This window comes from Falco rusticolus, chromosome 5 (genome assembly GCF_015220075.1).
Source record: "Falco rusticolus isolate bFalRus1 chromosome 5, bFalRus1.pri, whole genome shotgun sequence".
Taxonomy (NCBI): Eukaryota; Metazoa; Chordata; class Aves; order Falconiformes; family Falconidae; genus Falco; species Falco rusticolus.
In genome coordinates, this window is record NC_051191.1 from 190,859 (window position 1) to 204,170 (window position 13,312).

General features: G+C 38.9%; 1 protein-coding gene across 2 annotated transcripts in view; it reads left to right on the top strand.

Moving 5' to 3' along the window:
* PRKAR2B (protein kinase cAMP-dependent type II regulatory subunit beta) overlaps positions 1-13,312 on the top strand; it is a 92,636-nt gene that overhangs the window by 19,611 nt on the left and 59,713 nt on the right. For both annotated transcript variants that reach the window (XM_037390035.1, XM_037390036.1), the window contains exon 2: positions 9,085-9,120. In XM_037390035.1, the coding sequence (XP_037245932.1) occupies positions 9,085-9,120 (36 nt within the window). The remainder of the gene's footprint in view (positions 1-9,084; positions 9,121-13,312) is intronic.

A 13,312-nucleotide genomic window follows, 5' to 3' on the forward strand; every position in this document is an offset into this window, starting at 1 on the left:
TATTCTTCATCTTAGGAGATGGCGATCCTGAAGCCTCATGTCATATCAAATGTCAATGTGATAGTTTTACAGATGAGCAGCACCACTCGACTGACTTGGGCATTGCTGGTAGAGCTTTGGCAGAATCACCAGTTTTTCTCTGGTTCTGATAGGCAACATGCATACTTTAGTAAATATGCTTCAGGCAGCAAAATTAGAAAGCAGAAAAGAACATGAAATTGGATCTAAACACCTACGCTGCAGTGTTAGAAAGCAAATAACCATAATATTCTTAAAATAGCTTATGAGATTTCAAGTGGAAAGAAGCCATTTACAGGTGGTAAGTAGATAAAAGTATTACTGACATTTTGTATCAGGTGGGGTTTAGTAGCAATTGTAAACTGTGCTATGGGCTATAGCAGAATATTCCTTGAAGATGGTAGTAAGTTTCTTAGCAAAGAGGGATGTTACCACAAGTGATGTTGGGGTACAGTGATAATGTTAAAAAAAATAATTAAAAAACCCCAGCCCACTCTTCTAGGCAGAACTAGGCAGTTTGGTAAATTGTACAGAACAGAGGGTGAAAGAAAAAGGGGATCTACGGGTGGTGACCAAGCTAAGGCAGTGCAGTGCTTCATGTCTTGGGTTTTGGCTCTATGGGAAGGCTTGGGTCTTCATGGCCCAGGGCATGTCTCAGGAAGGCTGACATTTATTCCATTGGTATTTTTAGGTGCAGTTTCATATTCCCTTTTTGCTTTCAAAGTATATTGTCTTTGGTGGGTAGAAATCCTCTCATATACATGCTGTTAGTTTTCACCATATGTACCAAGTAACCTCGGTTTGAGGGCAGCAAATACTCCCAAGCCAGGACTTCCACACATGTATCATCTTCAGCTTGTTCCTAGATAAATTCTAGCACAAATTAATTTGTCACAGCCTGTGGTATAACTGGGGATTAGAAATATTGCTGTGAATGATCCCCCCCCTCCTTATCTAGATGACTGATTACTTTTAATGAGATAATGACTAAGTGTACTGGTTGCAAGCAGTAACGAGTATGAATTTCTAAGGGGAAAAATGCTGTGTAGCATGCAGCACTGTGTAACAGAATGCACATTTAAGATAGAAAAACTCAGTACAGGAATGTCTTCACTTTTATGTTCTAGCATGAGACATTAAACTGAAAGAAATTATAGATTTTAAAGGGGGGGTGGGGGTGGGGAAAGGCAGCCCAAATCTCAAACAAGCTGCTTGGGTGGAAAAGTACATACGTTCTCCAAGAGCAGCATTTCATTCCCATTAATGGGCTATGACAGCCCATTTCCCTTCATTGGGCCTTTGGTCTAATACATCAGTCAGTCATTTCATCTTTTTATTTTCAGTGTTAATAATTACATACAGCATCAATTATTCATAAGAGCTGAAATCTCTTAACCAATAAAGTGGGAAAGATTTCTTTGCTGCTTTTTTGAGGTTTGGGTTATGATGGGTTAAATAACCAGCCACCTTGTGGCATAATGACTGGCTGTATGTATATGCCAAAACATGACCATGAAAGTGTGCGGCTCCATAGTAGCATTTTAAAAACAAATGTAATTAACATCAACACTAATTATAACCTGGGAATAATATAAAAATCCTGAAATAATATATTAGGTTCTCTGTTTGTTAAATGGGACTCCATTTATAACACTGCTTTTTTTGTTTTCCTGACACCAAAGTGATGCATTTAAATGGATGCATGGTATTTTCATCTTCAGCAAAGCAAAACCCAAGGTATCTATCCACATATTTAATTCATGTTCTTGTGTGGTGACATCTTAATAATCGATGAGTTCATTTGCCAAAAAAATCTACGGAGCTTTTTTGATGCAGATTATCGAGTCAAGCTTTTTGGGTTTTGAAAAAATTATTTGTGTCTTGTTACTATGTATGTATGTATGTTACTATGTAGTCATGCAGCCCTTGGAAGTAGAAAGCCCTTGGGTTTGGAAAGGGGCGATCCTAGTATACTAGCACATAATTCCAGAAATATGAGCTGTAGGGCTAAATCACAAGGAGTACAAGGCAATTATCCAGTCTAATTTACAGTCGTCACTATAAGGCTTTCCCAGCTTTCTTGAGAAAGTGTTCTTCAGTGAAATAGAACTTGTTTTCCAGACTGAAAAATGAAAAGAAGTTATCTTATAGAGCCAATAAATATCTTAGAATTTGGTTTTGACTAACTTCATTTTAGGGCTACAATCTCTTGTATATTTAGTTTATTTTATTGCATATTATAAAAATGGTTATAACAGGATATTGTGGTTTCTTTTACAGATACGTTGACGTCTTCAGAGATAGGAATAATTATGTATATATTTATATGTTGTGGTACAGATAGTTTTAAAATCTATAGATGTAATTTTTAATTAAAAAAGAATCTTAGGGCATCCCATCTGATGTAGCTATTTTCTGTCACCAACATCTGCTTTTCCTGCAACAGCCAAATTACTCTCTCTCACTTACTACTCCAGTAGCATGTATATACTACCACTGTAGCATCGTTTCTTCCTCATCTTGGGCTTCTCAGTCTGTGTCTATGCGAGTCCTTGAAAGCATGCATTTACTTCATGTCTCACTGCCTGCATTCTTCCTGTGTATATGAATGCATGTATATGTATGCATTGTGCCTCCTTGGGTACATAGTAGCCATGGCTCCTTAGGAAGCACTCTTCCTAGGAGCACTTACTTGCAACGCCTTCCAGCAACACACCCGTCTTTGGGAGCCACGTCCCTCTGTGTACAGATCCTACCCTTTGAGGAACTGAGGATTTTCCTCTGGGGTGGACTTCAGATTCTCCTGGAATGTTAAGGCTTTTTTATTGGGAAATTCAGCAGCGGTGTTGCTATCTAACCTTTCAGGTTCTTTGGCCAAGTGTTACAGCATGCACCTGTGTGGTCCTGATTTACCCTTTCCCCTGTGTAAAGGCCCAGCCTCTGTGCTGTTCCTGGATTTTGTTTTTAATAAAAAGTAGTCTTTTGAGACTGAGTTATTTGGTGATGGATATAATAAAATATATTTTATGTATTTCATCATTAAAATATTACTGTTGCTGTTATATTTCCAGAAATTGAAAGACGCTTATTTAGAAAGCTGTGCTGTCTCGACTGCATTGCAAGGGTTGTTTGTCTTGCGAATAATGGTTGTGTATTCCCTGGGCTTATCCCTTCTCCTCATTCCTCAGTTCTCATGGCCTTTCACAGAGAAACAAGAATAAGTCTCCATAGACCTGACAACTCCCTCCTTTGTCACAGTAATTTCTTCAAACTGTCAGTGAATGTACCAACCAGAGCCTGGTAACTAGAAGGAAGGATAGCTTTTTCAGAGTAAAGCGAACTGTTTCTGAAGTTATTCCAACTGTAACAAATTTCTTAAGGAGTATAGAGGTTTGTATTGTACAGTTCTATTGTGTAATTTAACAGCTTGATTTTATAATCTTCCTAAATCTGTATTCTAGTACTGTTTAATATTTAGAGATCCTGAGAAAGGAAAGACCATGTACCTTGACCTCGGGTATGATACTGACTGTAAATGCAATCTGCCGTTAATTCTTCACTGGTAGATTATCTGTTTTGGACAGTCTGTGCCGTTGCGGTTGTGGATTACCTGTGCCACTGCTACCTGTGCTGGTAGTGCAGCACAATCGCAGCTGAACTGCTGTTGGAGCCAGCTCCAGTGCAGCCCCATGGCTGCCCCTGGGCCTGGGTGCCCCCATGATGTGCCTGCAGAACCAGGCGTGCAGAGGTGTCTGGCTGGATTTAGTCTGGGGAAGACTGTTTTGTTAGCCTAGGCTCAGCATCGGCCATGCAGAACCTACAGCAGCACTGGGACAGGTAGGCATGCCCCTGCTGAGACTGGCTGTGCGTGACTCCCATGGGTGGGAGCACACAGAGTGGTGGTGCTTGTCCTACCTTCATTGAGATTTTGTGAGATCTTACTAGTGTGAAGGTACATTAACATAATTTTATTATCTTATGTCTGTCTGAGCCTCTGAAATAATTGTTCTACCTGTAATAATCTTGACCTAAATAAAAATTTCCTGTGATGCAGGGAAATTAGAGGGGCTTCGAATTATTGCTGCTATTATTACTGTTATCATCCATGGTATCTCCGTCTGTCATTGTCCTGGGTAATGGGGAGTTAACTGTATTTCATCCATTTGGGACATAAATATGTAAGTCTGACTAAAGCATGTATTTTAGAGAGACATTGATTTACGTTTGATTTTTCTTTTGTTCTGATTAGTCCATTCTCATTATTTATCTGTTTATAAAAGAAGACAAGTAGATGTTAATTTCCATGATATAGGAATTTGATTACAATAGCCATAATTCAAAGTATTTCTGAAAGGTGCTGGAACTCTGAGAAACAGCTGAGCTTGGAACTGAAAAGGTGGAGCCTGTAGCGCCCATGATGCTCATCACTTGAAACTTGGCCTGGGATTTTGAGATATGTGATGAAAAAAATCTGCATAAATTTGGAATAACTCTTCTGAAATCACAGCATAAAATCATGAGGTGCGTTGAGAGCAGGTTCTCAGACTCTTGTTGAAATTTGGGCTATGTTTAACCCACTGATCTCAGTGAGGTCCCTGGGAGTTTTAACCCTGCTTTGCCCTCAATAGGATAAAAGAAAAAGGTATGATTTGGCTGTAACACTTGTTTCGTAACCTCACTTGGGGCACTTGTGTCTTTCACGCAAGGATTATGCACCACAGTGCAGATATTTCTGTTTGTGTCTGCCCTTTAAGATATATTAGTGGTATCCCTGCTGTGTGAGTAAAGCTGGCTTTTTATGGGCTGTGGGCTGCAAATCTGAGGGTTTTAAGGCATGTTATGGCTGAATTTAATATTATTTTTTTTAAGGGGTTTAGCCCTTCACTCTATGGAGAAATTTCAGTGGCTAATTGAAAGTGGGCCTTGTGGAAAGTGTTCCCATTTTTAATATGGAAGATTAATTACTAATCTGCCAGCCCTCATCACTCGGAGCAAGTGTTTTGGCTTTGTGTGTGTTGCTCTGAAAGAGCATTGCTTTTCATTGCCATAAATGTGTCCTGAGCAGTCTCCTGATGGCCTCCATCCACTGGAGCAGCTGCAGGGAGCCATGTAGGCTCACTCTGGCTTGGGCACATGTAGGGGTCCCATGCACTCTGCAGCATGGCACAGGGTTGTGTATCTGCCCTGGTTTGCAGACCTGCAGAAGGCACTAGTTTACAGGTCTGGTTGTCAGAGGGTGCTTGAGCATGTCCTTAGCATGCTGCCTCTGATAAGCAGAACCTCTTGTTAAATCCCAGGGTGACAGTCCCAGACTACTTAGGAAGGCTGCATGTCTAGTGATGTCTAATGACTGTGATGTGTTTAGCTTCTTATTCCAGGTGACGTTAATGGCACAAGAACCTCTGACAGTTTCTGAACCAAAGTTGACTTTGAGCGCTTAAACTGGGAGCCTGCAGAAAGGGACAGCTCAAGCTACCAGAAAAAGTTAACCCTGTAGAGGATGCCCAGCTAGGAATCCTTTCTTAGCGTTACCTTATTAGTCTTGGTGCTCTGCAAACAACCCCATGGACTCCCATTTCCTCTGCGTCCAAAATTATGCTGCTTTTGTGGTCTGTTTCACTGGGCTATTGTGATGACTGGACTGCTTAATGCTCATGAAGAACGGTGTGAGAGATGAAGTACAGTGGGGAGAGGAGCAATGGTTAGACAATTGTTGAGTGATGGAAAAATGTTTAGTGTGTGTTTCATGTAGTTCACTGTTTTTACAGCTTGTATTCTTGGTGAATGGATATATTAAAACACTTCAGCCTCTTTTAGTAATTTACCAATTATTTCTGTTTATTTACTTGATCTATATGGCCAAAATTTCTCAAACCCTGTACTTTTATACAGTCATCTGAACAGGGATTTGCAAATGTGAACTTCAGTCACCAGCAGGTAATGTCTTAGATGGTGGAATTTTCTTATGTAGCACTAACAACAGAACAATTGTAATATGTCATGTATTGTATCAATAGCTGGCACAGTTTCAAATGATAATTTAATCAAAAATTTGTCAGGATACAGACCCGTCATTCCCCCCCAGCCCCCACTACATTTTCCCCTATGGAAGTTTATAATATAATTTCGTTGAGACAAACTAGAACATGAAGTCATGTTTAATATTGAGTGTGACACCATGCACTTAACAAGATCTGTGCACAGCAATACGTTACTTGGTTGTCGTGCAGTGCTCTTTTTCTCACTGTAAAAAAAGATTAGATGTCACTGGACACGTTCTCAATTTATCTGCATGTCAGTTTACCCTATATTGGGAAAAAAATCCCTGGGTTTTGCAATGGTGAGGTTTTGCAATTTGTTTTTTGTTCCTTTTAAATTTTGCACAAGTCCGTGGTGGGTGGTGGTGTAGTTGTAAGTTCTGTAAGCAGGTTTTTTCTAGCAAGTTATTTTAGTGAGTCATTCTAAGCAACTAACACTCAGCACAATGTCACTATAACCTTTAAAATTAAGTATATTTTTGGTGTAGAGTTAACTTAGTAGCCGTGTAGGTATTGCCCCAAGCCCATTTCCCTCCTGAGTTTACCCTCGCTGGAATATTGCGGAGCTGAGAAGTGGCGTGTGTCAGCAGTGTTGCAAGAGGCTTGTTGCCAGGGATGGGGTGTCCCTCCGATGGGGCTGCCTGGGTTTCTCACAGTATGGAGCAGTCCTCCGGCAGCCTATAGAGCCCAACAGCCAGCTGCTTTGTTCCATGCCTGCGGGCAGGCACTGAAAGCCCTGAGAAGCTGTTTGTGGGCATGGCTGGGAGGAGAGTGGTGAGCGGGAGTGTTGGGGAGAGGCTGCAGAAGCTGGGTGCAGCGCCGCTTATCGTGTGTGTGTAGCTTGGGGCTTCAACCCACAGATGTAAGTGCAATATCCCTGTGGCCTGTGAGCGGGATTTCAAAGCTGCTCTCGTAGTTAGATCTGGATGCCAAAACTGTTTCTCGGCGTGGTGCTCTCTGGGTGGCCTTTTCACTTGAGCCTTGTGAATTGTGACAGTCATCCCAGTCCAAAACTAAGTGTCAGCCTAGCCCAGAACTTGGAAGGACAGTGGCTAAAAAAAGATATCCAGGGAAGATGATAAGCACAGGCAGAGCAAGTAGTGCTTCTTCCCTAGAAATATCTCAGCTGCTCCTGGTGCTGTGGCTCCAGGAGGAGTGTTTAGTAGCCCTCATTGAATATTTCTGCCATCGATTTGTCCATTTGTTTCTGAGCCAAGACTTTCACCTCCCAATGTGTATGAAAGATAATATATTTTTTTTTTTTATGGCTCCAGCAAAATGCTTCTTAGACTTTCTTTTGCTCACCTTACTATGCTTGTATTGCCAGCCATTGTAGCGACCTGGTTGACCATGCATCTACTTTGTAGTGAAAATACCAGCTAAATTTCTGTAGGGGTGATGATTGTCTGAGACCTTCCTGTAAGCTAATGCTTCTACCTTTCTGGGCGAAAAAAGTATATTGTGATTTGCCACAAGAGAAATACGGAGCAAGATGAGCTACTGTCTTAACAAAGAACAGCGGGTGCTGCCTCTAAATCTCCCAGCAACACATTTGGATGACCTTCGCCAAATATGGTGTCTATCTAAATTTCTTGTCTTTTTATTAAAAAAAAAAATATATTGTTGAGGGGAATTGGAATTCATTTTCAAAAATAACTTTGATGGTTATGTTACACTTTTGTTTATCTATATATGTGTTTGGGGGTTGTGATAGTTTATTCGCTAGGTTTCCTTGCTTCTGACTAGCACTCTGAACCACTGTACTTGGGCTTCCTCATGTATTTCTTGCCACTTGGACCTGTAACTACTGTATGTGCTTACACAAACCATCTGTGACTGTGGTTCAGAAATTGTAGCTTTGGTGTGGGTTTTTTGTACCCAAAGGAACAAAAAGTCAGTTTGTGTCTCGAGCTGTCACTCTCTCTCCTGTTTTCTCAGCAATTTTTTTTCCCTTGGTTTAGGTTCAAAAAATTATGCCTAACTCCTACATAAAATTAAGTGGGATCAAATAAAAAAGTTTGATACCTTTCATTTCTCAACTCCATGTAAACATTAAGAGCAGTTTTTAAGGTTGAATATTAATAAGCACTGTAAGGGCATACATTTTTAATGTAGCTGCTGCCCATGTTTGAAATTAGGTCATTCAGATTTTCTTCTTACTGTTTATTCCAGCAATGTATCACATGAAAGTAGAGTTGAAGATCAGTGTTTTATACTAATTAGGGGCCGACTGAAGGTTGTATATTGAAAGCAAAATATGAAACTTTTTAAAAAATGTATTTTATCTCTAGTAGCTCTTGAAGAAGCTGGTAAACCTGGAAAGAGAGGCAGAACTGTGTGCTTCAAGATGTATTTTTGCAGTCTCTCCCAGTTGGAAACAAGACAGGAGTCTGACTCCGAATGTTTGCAGCACACAGTTGGAGATGTGCCAAGGTGGCATTATAAAACTATCATTTGCACTGTAAAACTGGGGTTTGGGTGGGGGTTAGCATTGTTTATTGACTTACCCAAGGAGTTTTAAAGGTTAGTCAAAGCAAAAGTTGATCTTTCAGATGGGATTGCAAATTCCGTCTTTTTCTCTGTAGGAGTATCTTTGTGCCAGATTTCTAATGGGTATATTTTGTAAAAGTAAAATTAACTTTTTTTACATCTTTTTTAATCTGTGTCTGCATCATTGTTCACAAGATGCCAATTTCTGTGCTCTCAATAAATAATGGACGTACAGGTCTAAATGTTTCACAGCCAGTCAGTCTAAATGTTTCACAGCCAGTCATGAGCAGCAATAAGTAACAGTAACTCTTCAGAAGCTGAAAATTGTCTTGAAAACTTACTGGTTACTATCTACCATATCTCTTGCAAAGCTGCTTAAAAGTTTAAGTGTGTATGAAGTTAACATGGGTTTCTATAAAGATACAAACCAATGGTTAACAGATTTTTGCGCTTCTGAATGAAGTACAACATTTTTGTGTTTAAAGTGTGTTGAACTATTACAAAAAGAATCTAATTGAAATATCATGTTTTCTTTCAGCTCCAGCGATAAACCGGTTCACCAGACGGGCTTCAGGTAAGCTGAATAAAGTTGCACATTTCATTGTTCTACATAATAGTTGAAACATAACACTCATGGTGATTGTCCTGTAAAACAATCTGACGTCAGGTTTCTTGAAAGATGACTGACTTCGGTTAACTTCAAATTTGTTACCTGGTTTACTGAAAAATGTAGCCGAGGTTTCAGGTCACAGAACTTGCATGAAGCCTTGTTGTTGCTGTGGAGTTTGTGAAAAAGCTAAGCTTTTCTTATTTCCTTTAAAGAAAGTAATTTTAGTCCTAACAGAACAGAACTTTGAAGGCAAGAATTGAATGTAATCTGATGCAGGGTTGTCTTGTTTACTTCATGAACAGCCTGAAACTACAATTTGGCGGTCATCTATGCATAAGAAAATGTACGACTGTGCTAGAAATCTCCCTGCATTTTTCAGAGCTGAGCTGGTTGGTGTACCTGGTGCGTTGTTCCGCTGTGCAGAGCTGGCAGATCGGGCCCTAGAAGCAGCATTGCTGTGGTGGTGGTGTAATTTGCTGCCGATTTGTGCATTCTTCAAGTTATCTTGGTTTGTGTCAGCTCAGAGAACTATTTTCCTTATTCCATTAGATATGTAACAGATCCCTCCAAGTTACGCATTACTAAAAATTAGTATTCTTGGCCTCTCTTTATTGTTCTGTTGTATCATAGCCTTCAGGCTTAATTTTTGAGGGCTTTTTCTCCTGAAGCATGAGGCCCAAGAACCTAAGCTTATTTGCCTGAAAGTTGGGTGTAAAAGCCACCACTTAATGTAATGACACTCATGACTGACTCATGAGTCAACAGAGCAGGAGATGTGAGCTGTTCTAGTCCTCAGTATGCTAAATTTCAAATCTGAGTATAAAATGTGTTTTGTTTTCAGCTGTAGATCATTTTGAGTAAATGTTACAAAGTTTGTATTCTGTAATGCAGTAAGTCTATCCAGATATCTAATTTTGCTAGTTACAACCTCATTTATATAGTTCCTCGTCAGTATAAAAATATTAGTGGATTACTAAGGAACTGTATAGAAAAATGGAGGTTTGCAATTGCAGGATTGGTGCATAGCATATGTAGCACAAAGTAAGAAAATGTAATGAATTCTAAATATTCTCATGTTTTAAGTAATGTTAATACTTCATGAGGTACTGTAGCATGAAATGAAAGGAATGATTTGTTGCCTAGCACTCGGCAGCAGTGAGCAGGGCTTTATGCAAATTAAGCTGTGTGTTTTAAGGAAAGTTTTGCTGTGACTGATTGATAGCTGACTTTAATGAATGCAGTCCTTATAACAGACATATGATAAGCTTTTGCATTTCTGTAGGAGAGGTTGATTGTTTGAAAAGCTAATACTTGCTCAGGAAAAAAAAATCTGTTCTTTTTAATGTTCCTCTAAAAGGAAACTAAAAACATGTTAGAAGCCTGAAATTTTTGCACAATTATTGCGGAAGTAATGTCTATGGGCAATTAGTATTTCATGTGCTTCAGTTTTGTTGTGGAGAGATAAAAAAGAGTTTTCAGAATAATCAGTCAAGTTGTATGGTATGGTCCAGATGTAAATCATGTGAGTGCACTTCAAGCTGGAACAAGGTAATACTGCAGTCTACTATATTGTACTATTTTATTAAGTTTCTGGCAGCTTTAATAGTCAAAATAATTATTTTTCAAACAAGAAAGCCTGTGAAGGGTGGTAGTTCTTTTTAAATACTAAATGTCTGCTGAAGAGATACAATACATCTAAGAAACTTGACTGATAAAATACAAAATTTAAAATATGTAACAGACTATGCTGATAATACAAACATTTTACAGGGATGTTTATAGTCCTAATCATATTTGTAGATACTTTTTTATTTTTTTGATTGAACATTTAAAGTTTGGATACACTAAGGTAGTCAAGATTCCTTGCAGGTGGAAAAGTCAGGTATTTTATGCTCGGTAGCTTACTAGCATTCTGTAGTCAAAGTTGATTTTCACATCTAGGAAATGAGAGGCTGACCAAATGAAACATAAGGGTTTTTTTTCCTTGAATATGGGTTTCTTTTAATTTTAGGCTATTTAGCTAAGAGCTATTTTAAGATTTGAAATGTGCAAGATTGTTGATTCTTGAGTAGTTTTGAAGGTTTGCTTCTGAATGAAATTATTCCAAGATAATGATGAGCATTTGGAGAGTTAGTTGTAGCACATTGTTTCATGTTGCATCTGATCTAGTCATACTGCAGACTGATACTGAGAGTGTGATTTTTAGAATCTCTGCTTTTGTCACACCTCTGCCCACAGGTTGTCTCTTCTTCCCTTGCATAGACATAGGAGTTGGGTTGCCTGAGGGTCCGTTGATTTAAAGTAAATAGAAATACAGTAGGTTTCAGTGTGCTGATTTTCATTGGGTCTCCAGCTGACTTCTGCTGTGGCTCCCATATAACTGCGTCTGAAAGAGGGGTAGCTGCTAGGCTGCCTCTAGCCGGTGGTGGGATGGGGAAAGAGCTAAGCTGCTGACATTAGTTGAGGTCAAACATCCAAAGATATCTGCAGCAAGGGCTCCTAGACTATTCTGCTAAAAGTTGCTTTTTCAGCTCTTGCCATCCAGGAGATGACATACATTTCTTCAAAAAAACCCCCCAGTAATTCTCTAAAGTGGATATCTTGATGTTGATGTTTCTGTTATTCTTTGGATAATGCCTGGCATTTTATTTGGTGGCACAAGATAGAGTTGTTTTTCCTAACTGAGCTAGAAATTAAGCAGCTAGAGTATAATTGCTGAAGCACCTGCTGAAAACAATATAATAAGGCATTTATTATTTAACAGCTGTTCCTGTTAACATGCTGTGAATGTATTAATGTACTGTCATTGGTATGTAGAGGATAAAGGCATAAGTAAGCTAGGATCAATTAATTGTTCTTGAATTTCAATTCTTAAAATTTATTGAGCTACCTAATTTAGTATCTCTTCTGTGTGTTCATGCATATGTGTGTATATATGCAATGTGGACTTTATGCATAAAATATACGTATACCAGTGCTGATGATGTAGCTACTTAAAGGCTAGTTAATAATGCCCTCTGTTGTTCTAGGCTATGCCCAAAGAATAATGGATCTCATAGCCTTAAATAGAGGAGTTTAGCAAGAAGGAGAGATAAAAATACTTTATAGAGCTCAAATGAACAATGAGACTGCTTTAAGTAGTTAATCCTTAATTTGTCTTTTAAAATCTGGTGGGACTGTGATGAAGAGAAAGGAGAAAAACTGTTGAGGCATTCAAGAGACTTGGATGAGAAGAAACGGGGGGTGTGAAGGTAGAAGCAGCATTAAGTGGAAGAGAAAGCTGTATGTTTGAGGTGAAGAATGAATGGAAATTCCTGAACAAGCTGAGACAGCAAAGAGGCGCAGTTTCTGAATATAGACAGATAATTTCTTGCTATGGATGAGATAAGTTTTCATGAGATACTTAGGGGTGGAAAGCTAATATGGTTCCTGCTTTTCAGCATCTTGATAGGTAGATAAGCAAGTAAATTATCTCATTAAATACTGGCAGGATTTTAGAATAATTCAGAAAAACTAGCATGGGTTTGCTACAGAAGGAGCTTAAATGTATACTTTATAAGATACCATTTACAGAGGCTACTTATACCCATTTTACTAGCATTATATACAAATGTATAATTTTATCTTAATTTAGAAATACGTAACTGAAGTAACTTCATAGACTTACCTGTCTGCTTAAGCTTCTGAAAGAGTTAAGAGACCCTAAATGAGGTTGCTGTGAGTTAGCCTTCTTAAACTAAGAAGAGCTGGTAAATAGGCTCAAAGGCATCTCTGGGGTATCTATTATTAACAACAGAGATAACTTCCTCATTTTTTTCCCCCCAAACAATATCTAACTTCAAAATGCCATTTCTGTCCTGTGGAAAAAAAAAAAAGATGCTTTAAACATTGTTCTGTCAATCAAATGGGAAAAGAGAAGTAGCTTTATTTATTTGCCAGCTGCTCCACAAAGCTCTAAACAAAAATAATGTAAACATAGTCAACAAGCAGAGTACATCAGCGCTGAACGTCCAGGAAGAAACTGTCTTAGGTATATCTGGAATAAAGTTGCAATCAAGAAGATGCCACTGTTGTGGAAGGAACTGAAGGAAGCAGAGAAGGCAAAAACTTTCAGGCTTCTTCACTGTGGGTGCCAGTAAGAACCTCTCCAAAGAAA